The sequence below is a fragment of the Lepisosteus platostomus genome, chromosome 4 (assembly GCF_059453375.1).
Source record: "Lepisosteus platostomus isolate fLepPlt1 chromosome 4, fLepPlt1.hap1, whole genome shotgun sequence".
NCBI classification, from domain to species: domain Eukaryota; kingdom Metazoa; phylum Chordata; class Actinopteri; order Semionotiformes; family Lepisosteidae; genus Lepisosteus; species Lepisosteus platostomus.
In genome coordinates this window covers 52596494-52624198 of record NC_142614.1, presented here as the reverse complement: position 1 = coordinate 52624198, position 27705 = coordinate 52596494, and the positions used below count along the sequence as shown (strand labels likewise).

The window sequence follows — 27705 nt, the reverse complement described above, 5'->3', positions numbered from 1 at the left end:
GCCAAATAGATAATCACTACAGAAACTGGGTACATACTGTATGTCTTGTATGTCACAATCGATATTGCTGGCCAGAATTCAGACAACTACGAGCCCTGCAGCTTTAAAGATTTTTGCTTTGTTTTTTTTTTTGTAGTAGATGGACTCATTTCAATACATATTCCAGTAGTAATGAGTTTAAACTGGGGCTTTTAGCTACAAACAGCAATTAATGAAGTTATTATTTCAGTCTGAAGTGTATTGGCAGTGACCACATCCCAAGGTAGTATAACCATGGCAAATAATCCAATAAGGCAATTAGAATCACTCAGTAAGGCCTTAAACTCCAGGAACCCATTAAGCAGTTATTTTAATTGCTCTTTTTGAAAATGTAATGTGATGAAACAATTGTTAATTGTTTAATGCATAGAAAATAAGCATGCTTCTTCTTGTCTTTTACAAATGACTGACCGCAGGTCTGGAGTGGTATGATTCTACGAAGTGGCTGTAAATGGTCTGTACATCCATATGTACTTATTACTTATGAAAAATGAATGTTATACCAATCAGCTTTATTTAGTATTATCTCTGTGATTCATAGTTTTTAAATCTTCTTTGGTACAGCTACAGGAAAAACACTGAAGGCAGATATAAAGAATATTAGTAGCATAAAAGCATAAAAGATCATCAGAAACTGTCACACTAGTAATCATATTCTGCTTTTCAAACCAGCTCACTGTACAGCTGATTTCAAAGTCTTTATAATTCCAGTCTTAGTGAGTAGCATGTAGGCATCTTGTAGGAAACGTCATCAAAAAGGCTTTCATTCACACCAGGTTTCAGGTCCTAATTTCCTAAAGCATGTTCTCTGAACACCTCCTTCATATATGCTTAAATATGTTAAAACTTATTTTAACAATCAGATATAATCATGTTATTTTACAATTCGCGACTGATACCACAAAAATACTAATTTGTGGATAAAATGCCCTTCCTGTTCTTTTGCACTATACCAGAGGCTTGAGTTAGCATTAGAGGGATACAACGTTAGAGTTGTACAGTAGGTATACATTAATACCACAAACTGTATTTTTAACCCTTCTTGAGATGAATTCTTTGGTAAATTTAACTGAGTTCTCTATTCAAGGAACCAAATAAGGTTGGAAAGCTGATATTTTTCATAAAATAAACTTAAATTAAGTTCTAATTTTGAAAAACCTTTCTTAGACTATTACTAATAACTATTCACCTCCCCCTCACCTCCTGTAAGTTATCACTTAATAGAAACAAGAACTGAACATTCTTACAATCTCAGACTAAACACAGCTGCTTAGTTTTGTTATCGGTGTCATGAACTCATGGTTAAGCAATTATTGTACTCAGACAAATGGCTCATTATGAAACTATGAAGGCACTTCACCAGTGAGAAATTTTAATGATTATGGCAGCAAACAGACTGAAACTTCAGTTCAAAGCACATTAGGATATTTTAGGATATCAATACTTGCTATAGCCAAAGACATTGGGCAATCAAATTCAAGACTAATACCCACTGATGATCTATTATTATCTGATTATAATTATACAATTGTATTAATTTTAAACTACAAAACTGACATGAACATTGATAAAACACAGCTGTCTAAAAATATGTATTAACCATCATAATTTTAATACTTCAACCTAGCTAAAAGAAGTATATATACAGTATATACATATTGTGTGTGGTGTGGTAAGCAAGCATCTTTTAGTAGGAGGACCATAGGCAACAAATACGACACCAGCTATCCAGTAAAAAAAACGTGCTTTTTATTCACAGTGCATGGAGAGCAAACAGCCAAAACAAAAATCTGCCTCTTCAAGCTCCTACCAATCTTTTCTTCTGCAGTGTGTTCTATCAATCATCAGGCAGCTAAGTTGTATATCGCTTCAAAACAAAATTCTTGCTCAAATCCAAAATATCACAATGTCTACTGGACAGCTAGTCGGCAGGCTGGTTTGTGGGTCTCTTGCTGCTTTTCCCTTCTGGTTTAACAGAGGCTCTGTTTGCAATCATTTCCTTGTTCAGAAAATGTCAGCCTGTGACAAACTGTTTATGTGGATAGCAGGTAATTTCCCTCTGCTTTCTGGTGAATGCCAGACCTCTTGTCTCAACCTACCAACTACCCTTTTAAACATCTCCCCCTTTCCACAAGCCAATGGAAGATCAACCATCCCAAGGCCACCACCTGAACAATATTAGAAAACTGCTTACGAGTCACCTCCACAGTTCAGAGCTTTCAGATGAAGCTCTCAGTTTTCCGGTTGATCTGCCCCTGTTCTCATCTACTGCTCAGGCTTTGGGTAGAGAACAAAAGAATGACTTCACTGAGGAAATTAGGTTTCTCCATAGGGCTGCTTGGCTTACTCTCTGTGACAGGGTGAGGAGTTTGGCAATCTGGGAGGACTTTGGGGTACAGTTGTAATTCCTATGGATTGGGAGGACCCCGCTGGGGTGGCTCGGGCATCTGTGGAGGATGATCCCTGGGTGATTCCCAGTGGAGCTGTACTCAGCAAGGCCCACTGGGAAGATACCTCAGAGAAAACCTAGGACATGCGGATTATAGCTTTCAGATGGCCTGGGAATGCCTGAGAGTTCCCCAAAATTCAAGACCTACTGTATACCTACCTCAGTACAATGAGCTGGAGACTGTTGCCAGTTAAAGGGAAATCTTGTCTGCCCTGCTTAGCCTGTTATGACTGTGACACTCACCAGGAGTAAGTGATTAGAAAATGAGATGAGTTGAGCTTACAAGTCTGTCCCACCCAACTGACCTTTTCTTCCTCCTGGCTTATGTACCAATTCCCTTTTACAGTAAGGTCTGTTCTGGGGCACTGGGGATACCAGTCACAACAGCCATCTCCCTGTCTGTTGCTCTGATAGTACTAACCTTTCTAGGTACTTGGGAGGCTGCAGAAACACCCTCTTTTCTTGGTATAGCAGCAGTGCCTCATTGCCTACAGTGAGCTCCAGTTACCAGCTCAGTCAAGGGTGTAATAACCTTTCATCTACTGTACCTCTTTGATTGTAACAGACCTCAGTGATAGGGACAGCTCTTCCTTTGTGTTGACTGTTAAGGGGTTTGGTCAGAAGGCACTTTGTCCTCCTCTTCTGTCAAAGGAAAGCCAGGTGCTCCCTACAATGCAGTGAAGGGAAGTCCTGGAAGCCCTTCTTTATCTTTTTTCTTAGTTGGACGACATCTGGCAACCCTACAACTTCCTCTATTCCTGATTTAGAAAGTAATCGGGCAGGTGTACCTTCTTTTCCTCAACTGCTCTGGCTCATGCCAAGGTGTGATCATTCCCATTTCTCGTGATCCTCGTCAAGCCCCAGGTCACCCTCTCTCCTTCAGACCTGACCAGTAGTGGGCTCTCCTGCTCCAGCATTTCTATCACAAGAACTGCACATCTGTCTTGGACATTTCTAGCTGTCTCTGAGGTTTCAATAAACTCTTTAGTTATGCCACTTCAGCCTTGGCTATTTTGGGTCTCCATGTTTCTCTTATAGTCCTTCAGCATACTTTCATTTTCAGGCAGAAAATGTCTTTACTGCTCCCACTATGTCAGTAATATGCTCTGAGACCCCAGAGACTCCGTCTTTTTAACTTCATCATGAGGTCCAGAGATTCTGTAGTGATATGGCTAAGAATGTCCTGGGATTTCTGCTTGAATTCCTGTAACTACTTATTCTCTGTGTCTATGTGAATCTGAAAGAATATAATCTGAAAAAGTCTCTGTCAGTCAGCAGCTCAGCTGCTTCTCTGTATCGTCCTTCCTGCCTTCCCTTTGAAGGACGTCATGTCTGTAGCTCTTGTAGCTGCTTCATGAGGTGGGTTCCTCTCCCCACAAAGTCCAGTGAGTGGGGTTTTCACTCACACCACCACTGGGATGGGGTTGTAGCCCCCAATCCATGATCTGGGAAATCACTTTTATTTTTCCCCTCAGAGCATGGGCACACCAATCTTTTTTAACACCGCTCTCATTTTGGTAATTCTTGGGATGCCTGCTCTTGTCACAGCTCCACACTTGTTGCTACACCTCTATAATTTTCTGTATTTTTCCTCACAGTAAGACATTACTTTGAATCTGTTTTTCTGTTAGGGTTTGGTTGACAGCTTTGGTTCTGCGTTTTGAAAAAGTACAGGGCCTGTTGATGCCAGGGAAGAACACCAAAAGAATGCCAGCACAGAACATCATCTTCTTGTAATCGTACTTGTAAGATTTCCAGTAAAAAATACCATTACCTAACAGACACCAAGATGAGTGATTTTTAATGCTAAACCCCAAAGTGACATGATAAAAGTTTTAAATTATTTACAGTGTATATCAGATTACCAGTCTTTGTTACCAGTCTACTGTTTTTTTTCCCAGAAGATGATGCAGGTATGCTTGAATCTTCTTAATAGCAATTAAAAATTTAGTAGCATTTGGATGAAAAAGCTACTTGAAAACTTCAGATGGCAATCGTATAAACATTTTTTTTTCTAAGCAAACTAATATTATGAGCCAGGTGTCACATTTAAAATGTTTTAAAAATTCATTATTAGACATAGGGTGGGGTGAAACTGTAATGTTGTAACACTGAGCTGTAAGACAAAGAGATATTAAAAGCAAGAACCATCCAAGCCATTAAAAATGTACAGGTCTAAATAGTTACTTGACCACATTACTTCAGGCCACAGCTAGAAAAGTAAGTTAATGGCTTTGTTTTGGCAATCTTAACTAGTGGTACTGAAATAAGCTTTTCGTATTACACAGGCATGAAGCAAGTTATATGCAGCATTTCTAAATGAGCTTGTAGATTCCACAAGTTTAAGAAAAGGCAACAAGCTCACTTTATTATCTCATGCTATTCACCAATACTGCCCACTCCAGCTCCTGGCACTTTCCATTGCTGACACTACTCTTTGTAAACTGGTGCCTACTATCTTGTCCTGGATTTTCTTAAAGGTATCAGAAGGTCAGTGGCACTATTTAGTTTCAGAATAGGCTCTCTAAAATAATTATTAAACAGGCTAAAAATTCCCCATTTTTATATTTACAATAAGATTAATTTTCTTACCACAGACAGGAAGCAGGAACTGTCACCAAACTGTTCAACAACAGTTTGTATAGTTCCAGATAAACTGTCTGTGTTGAAACTGGAACCATACCATGTATGAAGTGCAAGGACATCCCAGTGCTTCTTTGACTTTCATTAACAAGATGAAGTCTAAACACATTTAGGATGCCCTCAGGCACTGACAGCAGCACTGCCACAGAATCTGCAGTCCAAGAGTGCAACAGGATATGCTTGGCATTCATTCGAATACTAATTCATTCAATGAGGTGGCACTCTGTAGCCTTATCACTGCTAAAGAATATGGCGCACAGTACTGCCCTCCTGATAACTACTCCTTTTTAATTTTCAAGAAAATTCTGAGAAAATTTAATCAACATTTATAAACATTTCCTGCTTTTTTTTCCAAATGGCCTTAAGGTAATAACTAGCATCATGTACAGTATGATACATTAATAGAGATTCTCTGGCCTCACAATCTTTGCAGTGCATTAAAACTTGTGCTATGAAGCTTAATATAAAAAAAAGAAAACAAGGTGCATTGAATACAGACAGAAAAAAAATTGAAGATTTCCTTTCCCTTGGAGATTATTAGACCTAATTCTATGAAACACCACCACCAGTCTAAACCATTACCAACATGAGAGCCTTTGTAATTATAGCAATAGTACCTAAGAGATATTTGCCTTTTTCAAATACTAGTATATTTCTTGTAACTTCAATTCTCAATGACTTCAAAATGTACTCAAGAGATAGCATCACAATACATAATCCATCTGCCTTTGAATACTGTTTCAGTATTCAGGGTGATGGGACACTGTAACTAAGAGGTTAAGCTGCCCTAAAATAACATCCAGGTAGTGTTTTGAAGTAAGCTGTGTTCACTGTTTTTGAACAACCAGACACCACACAACTGAATTCTTTTTCCCTAAACAGCACTGTTAAATGGCGCATTGTAATCAAAATAAATTAGTCATTGCTCTATATAAAACATGTTCCAACAACAAAACTTTTAGGCTTTGTACATTTGTGCTGGCAACTGTAGCCGACTCTAATTAGTATGGAAAGACAAGTCTTGATTTAGCACTGCATACAAATGCCATCACGTTTTTACTTCAGTTGGATTTAGAGATTGCTTTTTTCATTATTATGTCCAGAAGAATAATGAAGAATTCTTAGAATGAGGAATTCATAGTATATAGCAGATTGTGCAAATTCAGAATCCCTCATGAATACACAGAATAACTGGTGTTTTGTGCCTTTGAATTTTATGATGTGCCTGAGGGCTGCCCATTCTCCTCCGAGATTTCTGAATAGATGGCGGGTCCCTGCTTTCAAATATCTTTGTGCAGTATCTAGACATTGAAAAATACTCATTGAAGCTTTTGTCACTTCTTAAATAGTCCTCTAAAGCAGTGCAATGGTTGCTCTGTTATAAATTGTAGAGATGTGTTTTACAAAGACAAAAACCCTTTAAAGGCAGTGGTTTAAATGTATATGAAAAATACACACTTCTTATGCTCATATTGAAAAATGTTGCTAGAAAACGTGAAATGTTAGTCCAGTACTATTTCTGTACACTGTTACTGTATAACATTTTTGTGATGGCAAAAGGCAAACGGCTGTCTTCATTTTTGTTTGCAATGCTGGCAATCGTAGTTGGTCACAGAAACTGAAAATTGAAACTCTGATTTATAATTCCCCACGGATATGTTACTTCATGAATCATACAGCTGATTACTGGACCCTATGACAGGAACTGTGGATTGCTTTTCCCATCTAACATCACCCTCCCCAGCATTCTCATTCTTGAGAAACTGTGGGAAAGAGACCACTGACACTTAAAAATAGTCAAATCCCCACCCTGTGACAGACATAGCTTCTGCCTTTCAGCAAACCTACACATTTAAAATGGGATGTGCTGTTACATTACAACTTTGTTCTACAAAAATTCTGTCTTCATAGTTTATTGCAAGCATTCATGTTTCTGCAACATCATTTCAATTAAACACATATAAAAAGTGACAGTGACAGTACTGATCTACTGTAGTGTATTTAAGCCAGGTTAATTCATGGGAATCAGCTGTTTTGAACTACAGAAGACAGTTAAACAACGGTTCCAGCAGTTTCTCTGACAAAAGAATGTGAAGCATCTGTCTGTAAACATGGTTTATTTCTGAGTATAAGTTAAAGCAGGAAAATACTTGTTGAAGATGTTTGCATATATAGTTCATACAAATTTTGTAATGACATATAAAAAGAAACCATTAAAACATGAAACATTTACAAAAGAATATAAAAACAAAGGAATTCTTGCAAAGAAGAGATAATATTTGGTAGATAGTATATAGATCTGACAATCTCATTCCAATCATTTTCTGAAAGAAGATAGGGTATTAACTTCAAACAACATGGCTGTGTAGCTTGTTCCATACTCCCATGACTCTTTGTGTAATAAGAACATAATATCAGGATCAATTATTATCAACAGTAAAACACAAACCAGAGAACACAAATTTTGAAATAAGCACATTCATATTGTATTAAATTAAATTTAAAAATCCCAAACCTTTTCTCAAAATTACTTACAGACAAAAGGTAAGTACATTTAGATCTGAGATCTTTTTTTACTAAAAAAGGGTAATAGTATGGAAAAAGCTATCCAGCAATAATAAACGTAAAAAATGTACAACCTTGTACTTAACCTTGTTAAGTAAGATATACAAATTCCATATACAGTATGACACAAAAAGTTTATATAAACTGTTTTCTAAATTGCATGGACAAATTAAATGTTGAAGCTGAGTGGGACACGCTTCAGCAATTGTTGATTAAAGTGAACTAAAAATAAATGAATGTAGGTGGGAATCCCCATATATTATTCTGAGCAAAGTATAAGGCAAATTTTAATCACGTAACCATAGAAAATACTGTCAAACTACAAAAGCTGACAGACATACAGTATATTATGATTGTTAAATTGTGTGGGATGACAACCTTGTTTTTAAGTTGTTTCTTCTTGTAAATATCTGTAAGTCAAGCAAAAAGTTTGAAAACGTGTCCTAGATTGCTCATACAGGTTACGATGGGATTACCCTTGGTGTAGAAGCATGTTTTTTTATTCATACAGCTATGCACTCTAAAAAAAGACAAACAATCTGACTAAGACTTTGAAACTCAGCGGATTTAAAATGACACATGGTGGCATTTCAAATTGAAGCAAAGAGAAGACAAGGTGTCTTCTGATCCTTTAAGTTTTATGTACACTTGCCTTATTCTATGGTATTAAAGCAGGGGCTTATGCAGACAGCCTTGTATTTTGAAATTTACTCTCAATGGTTTCTACTTCGTTCTGCTGAGGTATTCAACTGACGACAAAAGTGAATGCCTGTTTAGGAACAAAAACAAAGACGGTCATCACAGTTTCTGCATGTCCATCCATCAGACTGAATACTCACTGGGCACCAATCCAAAATCTCAATCTGGCACAAAGGGGATACTTTCCATCAAAAATCCTAGACTTGCTTTTTCTCTGTCTCCAGCTGCCATGGCATTTTAATCAGATCAGATCAGGCAGTCTGATTGTATTGCAATGCCTGAGTAGTTTCCAAAGTAGAACCAGTCAATATTATTTTAATCTGTGCTCTCCATGATTAATATTTTCATTCACTTGCACCTGGGCCAACAGTAACGAAAATAAACAAAGCATGACATTCCTGCATGTGAAAGTCCACTGTGTACATGACCAAGTACATGTGTAAACATAAAGTCAAATTCATTATAAGAAATAAATTGGCTAAATAGTTTGTAACTAATTTAATTCCCCCAAATTTCAACCCCCCACCGCCCCACCCAGACAGCAGCTCCTTCTCCTTCTGATCTCACAGTCAAATGCTGTGGATTTCCCAAGGCTGTCCCTGAAAGCACTGGATGTTTTCCCGTCCCACATGGCTGCATACCTCAGCAGAATTATTCACAGCTTGAAAAGCTCTCAGTCCCAACATTGTTGTAGCACTGGACGTCCTGGTGTGTGGACAGCATAGCTGCTCTGTGTTCATTGAAAATGATTAAGCAGGGGGAAATTAATTCTTTATCTTCATGCCCACCTGCTCTAATGTCCCTTAATATATCCACTGTACATGAAATAAAACACACATTCAAGACATCCACATAATAAAAGCGTCAGTGCACAGCAGCAATCCCATGGGAGCTACAGCTTTCAACATGCCTCCTTTCCTGTCATTGCTTTCTCTGTTTATCGGGTGTGATGCGATTGATTTAAATATTCTGCTCTTTTACTGTACTGTATATTCACTCCTTTAGCAAGTCACCTTACATAAATACTGTAGATTTTGGAGATCAAAGTACAGCTAATACAAAAAATAATGCAAAGACACAACATTTTTGTGTTTGCATATTTAGAATGTTTATCTGGATTGATCAGCCTGACAACATGCGTGTTCTGGCCACTTAATCTTTCTATTTGAACCCAGTAGTCTGGAATTTGTTTACTGGATCCATTTAAACTTTTGCACTGGGTACAAACAAACTTGTTTGCTAATGTGCTCATTTTTGAGAGCAGAAAAAATGAAGTAAATTTTGCACAGATGAAAAATGCTTTGAAAGTAGTCAATTGTGCCTCACAATCCTGTTTTGCTACAAATTGAAAATGTTTCTATGTATTGATATTATATCTATATACATCTTGCTAGATACATAACTATAACTTAAAATGATTTTGGGCATGTTTTGTAAAAATACAAATACAGTCTAACTTCATATCTGTTTGTAGCTGTATTATCAACAACTCTGATTAAACTCTTTCAGAACACTTAAAGTCTTTCAGTTAAAGTCTGCATGTTAAAGAGTCAATGAGCCAATTGGTGAGTTACGTATGTCCTGAGAATTTGTCCCTTTCCAGTTAAACAGATGGCAGTTTGGTAGTGCACCTTTTTGAATTACATTTAAACCCACAGTAGCCCTGTCAATTCAAAGGCAACTGCTCTGGCAATTCAAAAAAAGCTAAATGGTGTTGGTATACACATTAGAATGTACATCCTGGTACTTTCTGTACAACGTTTATCTCCCTTGTGAAATATTCCAGAAATGCAGAGATTTGTTATGTAAATTTCCTATTTTAGTAACCTACTACACTTTTTAAATATAACCACTAAAAGGCTCCTACTCTTTTCTTCTCTTGCTACGTGGAAACCAGAAAGCAAAAGAATTAATGTGGTATTATATTTTTCACTTTGATGTTTATACACATAAGCAGAACATGGAAACAAATCCATGCCAAGGAGTACAACAAGTTTAGCACAAAAAGCATCAATGTTTCCATAAAGAATAAAACTGCAGTTTAAGACTGCACTGTGATGCTTCAGTGAAGTGAAAAATAAGGATAAGTGAAGTGAAAAAAGGACAAGCCATCCACAAAGTGAGTGTGCCTAAAAGCAAATCTGTGGGAAGACACAACTGTCAAATGAGAAGTTAAGGGACAGTCCCAAAGTGAGGAGAATACAAGTGATTGTTTAATGCCACAATAGCACACTTTACATTTTGTTTTAAAAATGGAACTATCACTTAGTTTTGTTGATTTGCTTCAAGAAAAAGGAAAAATATAAAAAGACTGGTAAAGCAGCCCAAATGATGGAAGGCATTCTGAAAAAGTACATTTTTAGTCCAAGATTCCTACCACTCCCAGTAGAGCACAACACTGTTTCTATTCCTGTAAGTGCATTTTTGGTTAGTGGTTAAATTAAGAAGGGGGAGGCCTAACAAATGATTGTAGATTTCAAGCTGAAACCCTTCTAGATCCTCTGAGATGCTGGAATTCGGTGACCTAAATTTTCAATCTGTTTTTGTTTTCTGAAATGAGAAAAACACAGCCTCAAAATCCCAGTCACGGGTAATGCTGGCAATGCTAAACAGAAAAAAGAATAATAGAGCAGTCTTTTGAAAGGAGGCTTTTTTCAGGCCAGAGAGGAAAGCAAAGGTAGACCTGAAGGAACCTGGAAATGGGCAGGTCTAGCTCAAATATACTGACTTCCTAACACAAAATATGAAACCTGAGTGGGTTTTTCTTTCACTTAAAAAGCAGAACTTGCTCAGGGAGTCAGTACCAAAGCAAACTACAAGACTACTTAGATACGTTTCAACAGATATTAAAGAGGTAGACAAACCACAGTAAATTTGGCTGAGATACATTCAACCAAGGTCTGCCCTGAGTACTAATGCATGCTTCTCAAACTAGACCCAGACACATAAATAACGGCATTAATCAAACAACACAGCACAAGGAACAGAGAAAGTTAATTGCACTTTACTATGTGTTCTTTTCTGTCAAAGACATGCAGCTTTAGGGTATTCTTGGTGCATATCAGGATTCATAAAACACTAAATGGGTCAGAATGCAGTTTGTGTTCTTACTCATCACAATGGAAATCCTATGTTCTGTTATATTCCGTTACTGCCAACAGGGAAACATAAAGCTCCAAGAGTAGCTGGTTATAAAAAACATAGACATTTAACCTTTTCTTCCTGAGGTTTGCTGAAGTTGTTCAGTTTACAGTGGTTCTCAAGGATCACCTGAATATAACTTTTGGATTTCCCTCCAGTTTACAAGAAACGTGTCACCGGCTGTGGAAGAGATTGCCCATATTTTATCAGTGTATGGCCAGGGAGCCTATAAATGACTAATCATTTCTAATAATAAATCATCAAACATTATTGATTATCGAACACCAAATAGGAACATTCAAATTCCCTTTTCAAGCCTAATTTCTTAAAGACAAATAAAAAAATGAGAAGCAAACCTAAGTTGTCTTCATAACTCTATAACTTCCCAAACAACTTAACTGTAATGTGGCAGCTTTAACATTCATTTGTTTACAGCTGCATGTACTCTTCATCATTTAATGTGCCCTTCATAAATATGACCCTTTTGATGCACTATACACCTGTTTTTTTTTTGCAATGAGTCTTTCACCCAATGATTTCCGAACTTCAGTGCAGTTCAGAGCGCAGTTCAGAATTTAAATCCTTAACAGGTCTGAACACCGAATAACTTTGTAGCCGGTGTCTGGAACATGGAAGATATTGTTGATCAGTTGTTGATACAGCTTTGGACTAAAGGGTGAATAAAGAAGTACAGAACTCATTTAAATGAGTTTCTGTCCATATAATGTAGAACATTCATAAATATAATACTAGAGATTATCTATCCCACAATTTTTATCTATACCACAATTTAGGTACTATATAACAAGGATGATTATAGCTCTCCTTGCATTAGATTACCAAGTATTTTTAATTACCCATAATTTGGTTTCTATTTCTTAGCCAGGAGGAAGTCTTTTTCTTACAGTGTTCTATATAATTATCTTTGACATTAGTACTTGAGAACAGGCAGTCCATAAGCTTTACCATTTCTTCAGAAAGGGACTACTTAAAATGTTCACTTCAAGTAATGCATCTGTTTACAAGGATCTTGATTCCAAAATATTTATTACAAAATAACAATTAGAGAAAAAAAATGTTACAACTTCCCAGATGTAAATCAGACACAATTATGATTAACCAAAGTAAATGCTATCATTTCTTGGTAGGATCCACAAAGATTACTCACATTCTTCTTATCTAGGTTTCCCATGGTACCTTAAAGTCTATTATTAGACTTCAGCATTAAACATTACCTCATTGAACATCCCACAATAGCATAAAAAATTATGCACTTTAGTTCAACATCCATACAAATTTCAGTAGACAGTTAACTGTCTATCCTAGGTCCTACATAATTTCTTAATGGGCCTATAGTAACTTTAGAGCAAATAAAACATCCATGTCCTTCTCAGCACATTAAAGTAATAAGAGCATAAATATTTAATTAGTTAAGGGTAGTCTTAGAAACCTCCTTTATCTAAAAGGAAGGTTAACAAGATTTCTAGAATGAGGTGTTTTTAAGCAAGATTTAAAGCAATCTGCTTATTGGCTCATTAGAAACTTATTTACAGCTTTACAAAGTATATCCTTGATTTTCTGTTTTTGATTTAGCAGTAGCAGAACAACTACTAGTGCTACTATCTCCCTAAAAACATGAATCTCACTAAAAATGAAGATAAGGCCTATTATGTAGTTTCTGGTGACAGCAGGGATAAAATTCAGCAGTGAATGCCGGGTGTGTATAATGATGGAGATTCCAAATACTTAACTGCACCAAAGCAACCACTGGGGTACAAGGCAGCATGGGTGTGAGTCTCTTTAAGATGACACCATAATATCCTTCTGATGTACCAAAATGGTAGGGTGATTGACAGATGTCACATCATAGTAGATAACATACAGTGCCTTGCAAATGTATTCAGACCTTACAAGATGATGCATGCACATTTTTAAATTCAATGTTTTATTCAAAAGGTGAATGCTCGGACTGAAGAGCTCTGAAACTCAGTTACAATAAATGTCAACAAAAACAAAATAAAAAAAACATGTTGCATACTGTAAGCATTCAGTCCTGTGAACTCATTATTTTGCGGAAGCACCTTTGGAAGCAATTATATCTGCAGTTCTTTTCTGCTATGTCTCTACCACCTACTGTATGCATACCAGCCTGATGCATTTTGTGCCAATTCTTTTGAAAGGCTTACTTAAGCTTTTCCTTGTTGCCTGGGGATCATTTACAGATAGCTGTTTTCAAGTCTTTCCACAGATTAAATCCTTAACAGGATTTAAGTAAGGACTTTGACTGGGATACTCAAGGACATTCACTTTTTTTATTCTTAAACTACTCTACTGTTTTATTCTCCTGCTGGAAGGTAAATGTTCATCTCAGTTTTAGCAGACAGATTCAGGTTTTCCACTGTACTTTGCTCCATCCATTAACTACCAAACGAGATAGATAGGCTAATGGCTTCTTTTTGTTTGTAACCTTTTTTATGTTCTTAAATAGAAGTGTTTTGATGATTATCGACATGCATTTGTGTATGAATTATGTCCATCTTTTAACTGACAGCCACGTATTCTTGGTAAGGGCTGTCCTGAAAGCATAAGACACATGGTGGAACTAAACTCTAGCTGGGACACCAGTTCATCAAGAGATACACACAAATGCGCAGACGTACAGGAGACTTTCGAGACACAAACCTCACACAAACCTTTTCTTTCCCAGTCTTAAATCGACCCTAGGATCCATGAACCAAAATAATAATAATAATAATAATAATAATTAATAATAATAGTTGCTTACACTTATATAGCGCTTTTCTGTACAATCCACTCAAAGCGCTTTACAAGTAATGGGGACTCCCCTCCACCACCACCAATGTGCAGCATCCACCTGGAAAATGAAGCAATGCCAACTACAATGTTATTTCATTTTCCTTGTCTTACTGTATTATGCCAAATTCACAAAGGAACTGGAGCAAGCCACATAGCAGTAAAAAAGGGGAATGTATATTAAAGGGGTAAAGCCCCTGTTTACAAGTGCTGTGTTGTTCAAAATGTCCTTTGTGAATGAGAGTTTGCAAATATTTCACTGTTTACCTGGACCAAAGGGAAATCATTTTCAAAATCAGATGGTTCACCTTTTTGCAGTATGTAGCTTACAAATTATGAAAACCAAAGGATGTTGAACAAAGTCTCACTGGAGGGACTGTGAGAAGAGTTAAATTTTACTCATAATCTGTAGAAACTGTGTGGCTAGAACCATTTCAATTACAATGTAAGTTACACAGAAACAGCTTTAAGAAATGCTTATCATAATGTTTAACGTCATGTAACATTTGCTTTAGAAATTCTTAGATCATTTCACAGCTATGTTTATTTTGGTAAAAAATCGATTTATCCATAATCCTCCTTATTCATGACCTTGTGCCTAACCTGGCACATAAAAGGCACCAGGCAGGATACACCCTGGATGGGATGCCAGTTCATCAGCATTGGTAAAAAAAATATAATGTACATATTCAACAACTTTTGTACATATTCAACAAATAAGTGTGATTCAGTGGTGCATTGAGAAAAATAGGCTTGAATACTAAAAAAACAGAACCCAGAGGTTTTTGATATGTGTACTTTGTATGTATTTCAGATCTAGAGGATGAAAACAAGACAGCCAGTTTCACACTTCTAGCACAACAATGAAACATATAGCAACTTATTTATGACCAAGTGCAAAGTTGACACACCAGGTTTCATGTTCAGAATTAGGACTCTGAAATGAATCCTTATTAAACTGTCTATCACCTTTCATGACATCACCTATTTTTATACCAGCATGTTACAGTGAAGTGTCTTCTTTATTTCATCATTGTGGCAGTTCAAGGTTTCTTAGTCTATCTCAGTGGCTTAAGCTGCATTCATTTTAAGTGACCTTTCTACTGTCAAGAAATTCTGTTAGCTACATCATTCTTGGTAAGGTCACAGGCATGCGCTTTTGAAGTAGAAAGTAGAAAATGACCTAAAGAGAAATGTTTAGAGGGACACAAGAGTGATAATACAAGCAATTAAAATGCCTTTCTTTTCAGTTGTGCAGAGTCTAAAAGCAGACCAAGAATCTCTTCTCAATTTGTCATCACATTTAACAAGGAACAAGGATAAGCAGCTCAAGAATTGACATCTTGCGAAAAAAACAACAGCTGAAGGGCACAACAGCTGTTAAAAAATGCAAAGAGTGCAAAGCAGATAGAAGCATTTGCAATATTCAAACAGCCCCTTGGAACAGATGTTGAACTAAATCCTAACGATTAGACATTATTTTAGCCGTGGACTACTGAAAATTTACTCTTTAGCAAATTCTTCTGGTTAAAACGGTTTTTCAGAAATAAAACAGATTACTTATCGGAAAAAACATGCTGTGAAAAATATCATATACATGAACACGTAATATGGCTACTATCAAATGTGAATGATCAGAAATGAAGGCCTACATGAATCTAACACTACACACAACATAAGCATCTGGATGTTACTATATGCGTTCGGACTGGCTCTGAATGCTTTACCCGGCATTCTCTCACATACAGTGGAAGATCAAAGAGCTATGTTCAAACTCAAAATTGTGGTTGATATTTAGAGGGTGCCCCATCCCCTCAAAAACCCCAGGACTGCCCCAACCAGTGCACTTTAGATTTTGAAAGGGCATGATAGGACTGAGGGTGTGTCTGTTGCTGAACATGTATACATGTCAAGCAACAGACACACCCTATCATATACATGAACGTGTAATATGGCTACTATCAAATGTTCCAAGGGGACAGCTCCCCCAGTGACCCTCTATTGGATTTAGTGGTTAGAAAATGGGTGGATGACAGGACCGAATAGACGTTTATGCTCATGGGCGAAGCCAGTCTGATGTTGTCAAAAGTCAAAAAGTAATATACAGGTGCATATTACTGCAAGGTGCAACTGTACATTTAAAACTGAGTGGACAACAATAAGACCAGAGTGACTCAGCCTGCAAGTGAACTCATGTGCCAACAGCAGTGCCTGCCATCACGCAAAATATGTCTTTGGCAAAGTGAAGAGGTAAATAAATTTGTTAGATAATGTCATATTTATGCGTTGAAATATTTCAATTGGGGATATAGTGGTGCTATGGATAGCGCTGCTGCCTGATGCAATTACAAACAGCAGTAGAGGCATATATCATGTTCAACAGCTTGGCCAATTCATTAACACAGGATGTTCAGATGCAGAATTGTGACCTTGGGATGTAACTCTCACACCTGCCAAGTCCTATACATTTGATTGCTTTCCCCTACTTTGTTAGGAAAACTATATTTCAAACCAAAAACCTGGCCATAGATCTTACAATACAGCATCATTTATATACACGCACTTACTGATACATCCATGTTTCTCAACTTGAGAGAAATCTGCGGACAATTACAAAAGTTATAAATAAGCTCACTCATTTAACTTCACAAGCAAAAGCTGAACTTTGTCAATAGTGGCTGATAGGAGTTGAATGTGAACATCTGGTTGTATCGTTTATACATCTTTGTATCATTTATTTGAACTTTAAACTCGTGGAGTTCATGGGAAATTAAACTGAACATATGAATCCAATACAGGTTAACAATGAGAAAAGGCCATTCAGCCCATCTTGCTTGTTTGCTTGCTTACGAGTATTAAATAGATCTAGGAATCTCATCCAGCCATCACATGAAAGATCTGAAGGAATGAGACTGAGCAAACCAGATGGGCTATTATACTAAATATAAACTATAAACTCACACAATATTCTTTATACTATACAGGCCATCAACAGTTGTTTCTAAAAAGTGTCTAATACTGGTCCTTGAAGGATGTTGTGTCCACAGGTTTTCTAATGTACCAACAATTGAAAGGCTGGGCTATACTGAAAGGTCAATCCAGTTGAGTCAATACTGGGCTAATACAGGTCATTAAACACTGAGTTGGAACAAAAATGTACAGATACACTGCCTCTCTGGGACCTAGATTGGACATCCATTCTCTTCTAATACCACAGCTCTGTTATATGCAAATCTTAAGAACATCTAACGCTGTGCTGTCATTCAGTAAGTTGGCCAATCGTGTGGGTGAAAGCTTAATTTTAAATGTTATTCAAGATAGAGATATTCTTGCATTTTGAAATTTTTGGTTCATTCTTTCCAGACAGCCCCATATTTAAGGAGGATGTACAGTAGTTATATAATAGCTCCTTAGCACACCTTATTTTAAACACTTGGATTCAGGAAAACTGGCTAATTAGTTTTGCACCGAGACACGTCATTACACAACTATATACTGTAATGTTCACACAAGACTTGTTAAAACCTAGTTTTTTTTTCTGAACGCTAAGTCTGAGTAATGCAGCCATTTTAAATATATGTACTTATGTTTAACCTTCTTAATAGTTAGGTGTAAGAGATAAAGAAAAGAAAGATGTAATTAAAATGGATTGCAACATATACAGTATACTGTAGAAAGCCAAAAAGACCTACAGTATCTTGTCAGGTATCTATTTCTATTTTGCATTTCATTTCTGTAAAATAAAGCAAACCATTATATGTACATCTATATACCATTTAATAGGCCTGTCTCGAAGAAGGAAACATATTGTACATTGCAATTTGCAAGAGACCCTGCAGGTCCTAAGACTGAGATCAGTAAGATTACACTGCTATGCAACTGAAGTTTGATTATGTTCTTTGCTAAAAGTGCAGTTTAGCAGTAAGGCTAAACCACCAAGAAAACCATCAAACATATGCTATATGTTCAAGACAATACACTAACTGAACACAGTAGCATTTCTGGTATATTAAACATGCATTCCTGGATATTGTCCTCGACATTTTTTACTAAAGACTAACAGTAACTCCCATTATACTATATAATATACGCAAAAAAAAAAATTAATAAGATGTTCTACTGTTAAATAACTCAATTTGTCTGTCAAAACCTGCGGGGGGGGGCGGTGAAGAGTTGGGCATTACTTTATACTGTAATCCAATCGTCATGTAAGACTTGTCGAGCAATGGTTTTCTCTTATTATAATTGTATCCATAAAATTGACACATAACATTTTAACAACGGGAACGAAAGAGGAAAAGGCTGAACTTCTGTCTCTTCGAACATGACAGCTATCCAAGTTCAATTCTTTCTTCTCGAGAAGAGAAAGAAATTACCGCAAGTCTTATTTATGTTGTGAGCAGTAACATCTTTTCAGAATTTGTTGAAAGTAACACAATTCTAAAAACAAAAAAGGTCAGAATAACATCGCTGCTTTTCTCCAAGTTTGAAAACTTTCAGATACAAAAACGCTAGAATCCGGGCTGCCAAGAAAAGCTGATAATTCTAGGATAGCAGGGGTAGAGTGACGGACGAAAACACATACTGTACTGTACACATCGGGACACATCAGGTTGCTGTTGGTATGCATGGTCTGTTCTGCTCTGGAATATGATTATTAAGATCTTGACCGCATTGCCGATATTCTATATAGTCATTTTTAACTCTAACCTATATAAGCCTTCAATTTAAAGATGAAACCACCGGGACACGCGCCGTTAAAAATGTAAAGCCCACTCAACACAAAGAATGTAATTCATATTCATTTTAATATAACATGTATCCCACATGAAATGACGATCACAATTGCAAATACTGCAGCTTACCCTGACGATTAATCCACTCGCGGGGTTGATCAGAACAGTCTTTTCCTTGTTTCTAGTAGAGGTGATAATAAGCCGTAAGAAAGCACAAGAATACAATTTTTCAATGACTCCCGAAAGTACAGCGAGCCCAGCGTTTCCACCTCTGCACTCTTAACTTCTCGATTCATTCGCAAGCCAGCTGTTACTGCCTCCCTGAACACTGGGCAGTGTCAAATGACTGACGTTAACAAACACCAATCACTATAATGCATGCGAAAAATATACCACCAGTAAGGATTAAAAAATGCAGAAGGCGGTCTCGTAATACAGTTGACTAAGTGACTGTACCTCCTAGTGGCTAACAGTATTTGAAACTACTTTTAAATACGCAATACAATGACTATAAACCAAAACCGTAAAAAAAATAGTAACATTGTATTTTAATATAATGACAGACATCGTAACGTATAAAACCAGAGTATTATACTGTACGTATTAAATACCATTTTAAAAAATGATCCTTGGCCCCGTCAGTATTATAACGTTGAAATGTAGTAAAGTGCCATCGCTTGCATTGACCAAAACCCGCTTTGACTAGGGAAACCTTCTATACAAAAATAATTCAAATTATATATCACTTTCGAGAACCTGTAATAGTCATATTCTCTCTTTTCTCAGAATATGACACCTTCTGCAAATATAAAATACAAACACCCAAGACAAAATCATTTGTGAGACGTCAATTATTGTGCTAAATCACTTTTATTGTCGTGTCCAGCTTTCAAAAGTTAGTTTTCTCTGCAAGAAACATTTTCCCTGTCAAAAGTTGAGAAAAAGACTCTTGAATGATGAGTTACATTAAATTAAAAACACATTTCTCCAACTTATACCAACAAATATACCCAGATTCTCGAAGTCAGTTGTGATGTTCTCTTTGTTCAATGCTTGCAAGTTTCTTCTCAAGAAGGTCTGTGTGAACTCTGTGCATCATCAGATACTGCCCATTTAAATGAAAGACGGGAATGTCATACTTGTATCTCTCAAACCACACTTTGTTCTCCGGTAGCGTGATGTCTACCTCTTGTAAAATAAACTAAAAAAAAAGAAGAAAAAATATGCTAACTTATGCAAGCACTTAAAAACAGATGGTTACCTGACAAATCTACTGAAGTATCAGAGGAGAAAAGACAAATCTGAGATTTTCCTACAATCATTCTTTTCAAATTTACCCTCCCCAACCTACCACATTTGGACAGTGTTCTTTTCTCATTTTCCTTTTCAGCTCATCCCATAACATTTCACATCATTAATGTATAGAACTAGTAATTTAAATTTGACTACTATTACTAATTATTATTATTTTACATAGCACCTGAAGTCTGGCAAATGGTGTTGCCAGAGCATTAATTTTGGAACTTTTCCCCCCTAAATTATTTAGGTTCAGTACTGCAGCCTGTAAGGTTGCGTGATAAAAACCTTCATTCACAAGTTGCCTTCCTGAGGGTACTGTATTAGGAAGATGTCATCTATGAGAAAGGCCAAAATAGAGAGGAGACCATTCTGCTCACTGTACTTATCTGCTTTTATTTCTTTATAGACTTACAGCCCATACTAGATGTCCTGGGAACAAACCCAGTATAAACCTACCTCCCAGGTACAGTATAAGGTCCCCTATTAACTCCCACTGTCTCCAGAAACAGAAAATGTAGAGTAGCCACCTGCATGTCTTTGGGAAGTGGCCATACAAATACTGTAGGACCCTGAAGTGGAAAAAGCCTAGAGTTGGGAGGGAATGACACTGCCTTTCCTTTGTTTCCCATTTGTGCACCAGCAATACAACTCCAGACCCTCATCTATCACTGAGTTTTAATTTAGGTGCATCACAACATTCAGACAATCAAATGTATTCATTTGTTGCTTCCTCTTGTACCTCCAGTGTTTTACCACAATTGTATCTGTCCATTACACCCTTGATTTCTTTGGAGTTTTCACCTAAATGTCCAAGTGCACCCCTCATGAGTGTTTATGTGGAATTCAATATTGTGTCACGTGCTAGGGCAGCTAACATTTTTCTCTACCAGCTGTTTGTAATCTTTTCACCATTGAATGAAGCTTACTCTTTTTTTTTCCCTCACAGAACACCCTTACTTCTGAAAGGTACTGTAGTGATGGACACTCAATCGTTAGATTTTATCCCCTTCCTTGAAGAGATGGTAACTCACATATTCTCTACAATGTTCCATCAATCTTTTTCCAGCACCCTATTAAAACAGCAGCAGTTTGCTCATTCAGAAGTTCTCCATGTTTGTTCAGGTTCCACAGGTTAACAGCAGGCTTCTACTATTACAAGTGTCAACAGGTTCAAGGAAAACCAAGCTTCTGAAATATGTAATGAACTTGTACATAAACCAAAAGATTATTTATAGTTTGCTTGTAATCATCAACTTTCAAAACCATGTTTTAATGATTTAATGAGAAATGTATCCATTCACCCACGTTAGGGAATTACACCAGTTCTGAGGAAAATTATACCATGAGGAAGTGGGCTGCTCTAATTTGCAGTTTATTATGAAACTAAAACAATTTTTCAAAAATCACCAAAGCTGGCATGAGAAACTAAAAAAGTCTGAAAAGGGTAGACACAAAGGGTGTGCTGACACATTGTTAATCCTAAAGGAATTACGTATTTTTACCTAAGGTAGATATTTTTATAATCAAGGCTTTCCTAGGTCACAGTTCTCAGCTGTGAAAAGTCTTTACATCTTAATTTTAGAATAGTTTTATTAAGCGGGCTTATATTGAGTCTGATGGTTTGGAATTTGCAATTGCCAAATTTATTGTTACATACCCTATCCTTAAATGGGTCAAGAACTTCTTTTGCTTCATCACAAAGTGGACAAGGATCCTAAAAAAAAAAAGAAATACTGCATGTGGTCTTGAATTTAACATAAAACACAAAGACACTGCACTGAAGACCTTCGTAGTGTACCCCTCTGTGATGAGAAGAACTTGGAAATGTTTTTAGCACACATTTTTATTGTACAACACTACACTCTCTACAAACTATAGACAGTATTCAAATGTATTTAGACTATGTGTTCACAAATGGGTTTAATGATAGACTGTACAGTATATCATTTTAAATGCATTTAATGGAGTTAATAATCTTATAATCACATAATCATTAAAAGACAACAACAAGAAAGAATAAGGCGTTACCTTTGTAAACAGGGTTAAAACTGGCAGTTGTTTCTGTAAGGCATAGGTCCTTCTGATCAAAAGGGAGGTGTAACATTTTATCTGTTGAAGTTTCCTTGGTTTGATCCAATTCATAGTAGTTCTGTAAGGAAGTATTGGCCAGTTATTTCAGTGTCCTGGGTTAGAAAATCATATCTGACTCCTTTCTTTGTACCTAACAGTAAAAACCTGAAAACTAAAATACTACCACAGGTTAGGTTTTAATAATCTATCATGGTTGAAATTATGTCACCTCTAAATAAAACAAGCAAGTGTAAATTGTTAATCCAGAGTAGATAATCTTATCAGATCTTTTTGAACTGATAATACACAAAATACATAAAATACAAGAAAAAAAAACAATGAAATGCTGATTATTTGTGTTGTTCACTAATGAATGCATTTATCACCTACATCCTGAGTTTAAAATAAGTTAAAAAAATATTTTATTGTACTTGTAAAATATAGGTCATTATTTTCTAAATGGATTAAAATGGAATTAATTCCACACCCTATACATCACTTAATAAGTTAAATGAATCACTTTAAATAAAATAAGCAATAAAATATAAAACTGTAAATCCTTAATCTTCTAATTTAACATCTTTATTTTACATTTGACTTAAATAACTATTTCATGTTATGTTATCAATTCAAAATTAAAACAAACAATTGCATTATAAAAATACAGTATCTAATTCAAATGGCTTTTATTAAAAATATACTAACTTTGTTATGTCACTTGCACGAGATGTGTAATTTAACACTGTCCACTTCAATATGGTGAAATATTGCAATAACAACTGAACAGGAGATATACTGTAAACATAAGGAAATAAAGGATAAACTTTCAGGTAACAGTAAAAAGGTAAAAACTGCAAAAGGGTTTTTGGCCAAGATGTGACCCTTAGTGTCCAAATTATACTACTTATCTAACAAAAAGGTAAACCTTTTCCCCTCAAAATCTCTATGCCCAATAGTTCATAAGTTTGAGATCCAGAACAAAATTTCAGCTTCTACAGAGGCACTTAGAACAGGCTTCTGAAAAGCTGGTCACCTAGACCTACTATTGTACATTCCCAAAATCGAATGTGATCAGTAATGATATCTGAGACAAAAACTGCAAAAAGGTACCAGTCTTTGTGCGCTTTCGTAGTAGTAAAGAATTGTGAAAAAAAATATTTTCTTCCAAAATTCACTTTATTTAAAGATTTAAAATGAGTCACTTAAAACTTTAACTACAGTTCATTACTTATTCTTTCACTTAATTTGTTGTTATTGACAATATAAATAATGTTCAGATACCGAATAAATGGACACTTATTTAATATAGTTAACAATTTAATTTTCACACCCAGTTTTCAACACGCACTTCATGCCAAATGAGAATTTCGCAATGCCTGTATATCACCTATTGATGCAACAGTTTGCATCTACCGATTGATAGACTCATCAGAATATCACAGAAACACTGATAGCACAGCACGCCTCCCATCCATTTTCTAACTGCTTCGTCCAATACAGGGTCACAGGGGAGTTGGATCCTATCCCTGTAAGTACAGGGCATGAAGCAGGATACTCCCAGGACAAGACACAGTCCATTGCAGGGCAGACACACAAAGACATACCAATTAAGGAAGCCAGGAAGCCAATATCAGTATGTATTTGGATTGTGGGAAGAAATCCACATGAACATGGAGAGAATATACTGTATAAACTCCACTCAGACAGCACCGGAAGGTAGTAATGCTAACCACTGCACCATAATGCCAAGTCTTCAGTGAAAATGACTTTCTATCACTCTGCATGTTGTATTCAGCAGCATGACAGAGAAATATAACTTTTACCATCTAGCCAAAATATAAAGGCTTCCTTCATTATAAAGGCTATTGGAAAAACCATTCAATTACAAATAACAGTTAATATTATACAATACCTATTACACCAAATACCTAACTAAATCAATTAGGCTCTCTAGAAAATTCACTAAGATTAAAATATATCGTTCACTCTGTAAGCGTTAATATTTTCACGCGAATTTTCGTGATTCATAAAACGTTTTGCAATCCGTAAGGATATTAAGTTGACCCCACAGCCTACTGTAGGTTACATAACAGCATTATCAACTCAGAGATAAGTAGATACTATCGTAAGAAACATTTTTCAGCAAGTGGACATCTAAGGTTTAATACGTCATAGGCTTGATGACTTTAAAACTAAAATGTTCTAAGTTTCATATGACGTCCTCATTACTGTACCACCACAGCTACTGCACATATAGCACTGCTGTGAGCCGATTTAGGCAAACACTAGTGACCGTTTGCACTCTACATAAAATAACTGCTTCACTAGGTTAATCGTACCAGAAATTAGATCATGTTTAAAAATAATTGTAAACACTATCTGATTGCGTAGGCAGACTATAACCCACGTAACAGTCAGCGCTTACACATATTTTTAGAATATAACTACGTCCTCAATTAGTTATAAATAGACCGAGCGCTTTGTCTGGAGCGTGCACTCCCAGAATTCGGCAAAGGCACATTTGGACAGTTAAAACGCAAGCTTCAGTTTAAAACTCTCCCCAATAACACAGCCACAGAAAGAACTCACACAACGCTAGGTACAGTAGATACACACGTCCGCCAGACAGATAGAAAGACGGAAGATCCTTCTCAGTGTTCTCAAATCCGATTGGTAGAAAAAACACACTTCCTGTTCGATACATGATCTCCTTTTGCTGGCAGTACTGTGCAGTCGATCTTGTTGTAAACTTTTTTTTTATTGATACAACAAAAATACATACAATTCAAACAAGAGTAACATCAATCATCGATTACATCGTCAGGGGTACACACTGTAATACAGTTACATTTTTATGAAAAAAGATTGAACAAGGTAAATAAAGATAAGGTCCGCACAGCTTTCACGTTCTTACATTCCAATATAGTGTGCAAATACGCCTTTTTCTCGATTTTAAACTGTTCAAACATATGTATCTTCCCAGACCATTTCGCTATATATGTATATAATAGCGTGCAAGTATAATAATTAAGTCAATTACAAAAGTTATGTTCATATTATTTTCAATGGGATTAAAATTTAACGTAACATTTCGTTAAAAGTAGCATCATTATTAGACTATATAGCTTTGCAGATCAATCCAGAATGTTTTTACGACAGGATATAAATAAGTGTTTCAGGGCTGATTTCACAAAAGAGAGGAAAAATTATGTTTATACTTAAGCAGCCATGTATGAAATACTTTTCTACGGAAACTAGCAAGTTTAGGGGGAGTTTTCCAACATTAAAATTGCATTCATGCAAAAACACTATACCCCCCTTACTTCTTGAAAATTAAATTAATGAATATATACCACGTACTTTGCTTATTTATAAAATAATTCTGTATCCTTTTCTTTTTTAAATACTATTAGATGTCCTAACATCTAAAGCATTTAGACCCCTTCTGCCTGTGGTCGATAAATAATGGCACCCAAGACAAGTGAGGCATACTGAAAACTAACCTAGATAAACCTGTCAGATCTAGATAAAAGTATTCAACCATTTAAAGAAAGGTCTCTTAATAACCATGAGTCATTTTAAATGACCATGTTGTAGGGGAGAAATATAGATCACTTCTAATTTTTTTTATTTTTTGAAATTCTAATACTAAGGTATGTAATAGTTCAGGTGGGTAGCTGCATCAGCATGCGTAGGCTGCAAAGGAACAAGTAATAGGTTTATTCCATGCTGAAAAAAAGAAGAAAGAGAACACAACGCTTCGGCCGTGGAGCCTTCTTCAGGTGTGTGAAGGCTCCAGAAGGCTCTCTCACACCTGAAGAGGGCTCCATGGCCGAAACGTTGTGTTCTCTTTCTTCTTTTTTTCAGCATGGAATAAACCTATTACTTGTTCCTAAGGTATGTAATTACATCTTATACATGGATTTTACATATGGAGGAGACCTCACATTTCCCAATAGCCATCATACAGAGGAAAATACTCGTAAGCACTTAATTGCCTTCTTCTGGTTTCTTAAAAAAACTGTTGTATCATCAGCCAATTGGGAACATTTAATCTCCTTAACCTGTATTTGAATACCCTGAAACATACAGTACAGTATGGTTTTTATATGAGTAGCCATAACTTGTATAACCAGCAGGAACAGTAGTGGGCTTATGGGGAATCCTTGTTGCATTCCCCTACCAATTCCAAATCTATAGGGGGTTCCATGAGCCAGTTTAATAGAACATACAGTAGTTTAATGCATTCCCTAATACAAGCTTTTGTGTATGTACAGTCAATCAAATGATTAAATACTAATTTTTAATATTTATTTATTGATCCCTAGATGCATGCAACCATACCTTTAAATGATCAAATAAGGAAAAATATAGATTGTATGATTTTATTGCTGGCATTGCATTTTATAAATAACATTTTAAAGGTAACTTTGAATGTTGGGCTATGTGCAGTTTATCCTTTTATGCCTATCTAAAAAAACACCTAGAAATTGAAAAAAAGAATTAGTAATTGAAATTTGTCTGCATATTATTATTATTATTATTATTATTATTATTATTATTATTATTATTATTATTATTATTGTTGTTGTTGTTGTTGTTGTTGTTGTTGTTTGATGATGATGTTATTGTTGTGTTAAAAAAATCATGATTAGGCCTACAGCATCAATGGAAAAACATTTCTTCATTGTTGTGGGTGGTAATGTTTGTGATACACACAGCAAATGGCCTTATTTGCTCGTGTTTCTCACTCAGAGCTGTTCTACAATTCTTACATTTACGTTTACACCTACTGTATACACCCTGGGGCCTAGTATATGGTTTGCTTGTAAAATATATTTTCTTACTTTTCCAACAGGGGGTAATAAGGCAAGATTACATTTACAGCTACAGTACGTTCACCCACATGTCACATATTGTGACTCAATTCCTGAATTATTAAAATACTGTCAACCCGAACTGACAAGTGAAGCACCAAGTCAAAATACAAATTTACTATGACATACATACTCACTTAGCGCATTGGGCTTCACCTGACATTTTAAGGCCAGTGAATTTCTTCACCGTTTCCCAGTCAGATTAATGGTTGTCAAACTATTGCCATCCTTGCCTCTAAAACTCACTTAAAAATCAGTTGCAACAAAAAATATTCTGTACTCTGAACATAAACCAGTACAACAATTGTATTTTAGTCTGTATTCTTATGGCTTAATAGAGTGATAATTGAGTACACCAAAGGGTATATTTATT

At 36.1% G+C, this 27705-nt stretch overlaps 2 protein-coding genes across 5 annotated transcripts in view; both read right to left on the bottom strand.

The window, feature by feature from the left end:
• LOC148673418 (E3 ubiquitin-protein ligase MARCHF3) overlaps positions 1–19785 on the bottom strand; it is a 47562-nt gene extending 27777 nt beyond the window's left edge. Inside the window, exons 1-2 of one of the 2 annotated variants that reach the window (XM_088629843.1) lie at positions 19216–19785; positions 14322–14411 (exon numbers count right to left, since the gene is read on the bottom strand). The gene's annotated coding sequence lies outside the window, so the exon portion shown is untranslated. The remainder of the gene's footprint in view (positions 1–14321; positions 14412–19215) is intronic. The other variant, XM_088629842.1, reaches the window with a different exon arrangement.
• Positions 19786–19937: 152 nt separating this feature from the next.
• Positions 19938–25119, bottom strand: c4h5orf63 (chromosome 4 C5orf63 homolog). 3 transcript variants are annotated; one of them, XM_088629845.1, is made up of 5 exons: positions 25045–25089; positions 23161–23250; positions 22414–22534; positions 22043–22099; positions 19938–20287 (listed from the first exon to the last, which is right to left on the bottom strand). In XM_088629845.1, exons 3-5 carry the CDS (start codon positions 22525–22527, stop codon positions 20111–20113), a joined length of 348 nt encoding a protein of 115 aa, XP_088485971.1. In that variant the 5' UTR covers positions 22528–22534; positions 23161–23250; positions 25045–25089; the 3' UTR covers positions 19938–20110. The 3 variants fall into 3 exon arrangements, with proteins under 3 accessions (XP_088485971.1, XP_088485972.1, XP_088485970.1); XM_088629846.1 differs by having other exon boundaries at positions 23161–23234; positions 25045–25068; XM_088629844.1 differs by lacking the exon at positions 23161–23250 and having other exon boundaries at positions 25047–25119.
• Between the last annotated feature and the right edge of the window lie 2586 nt (positions 25120–27705).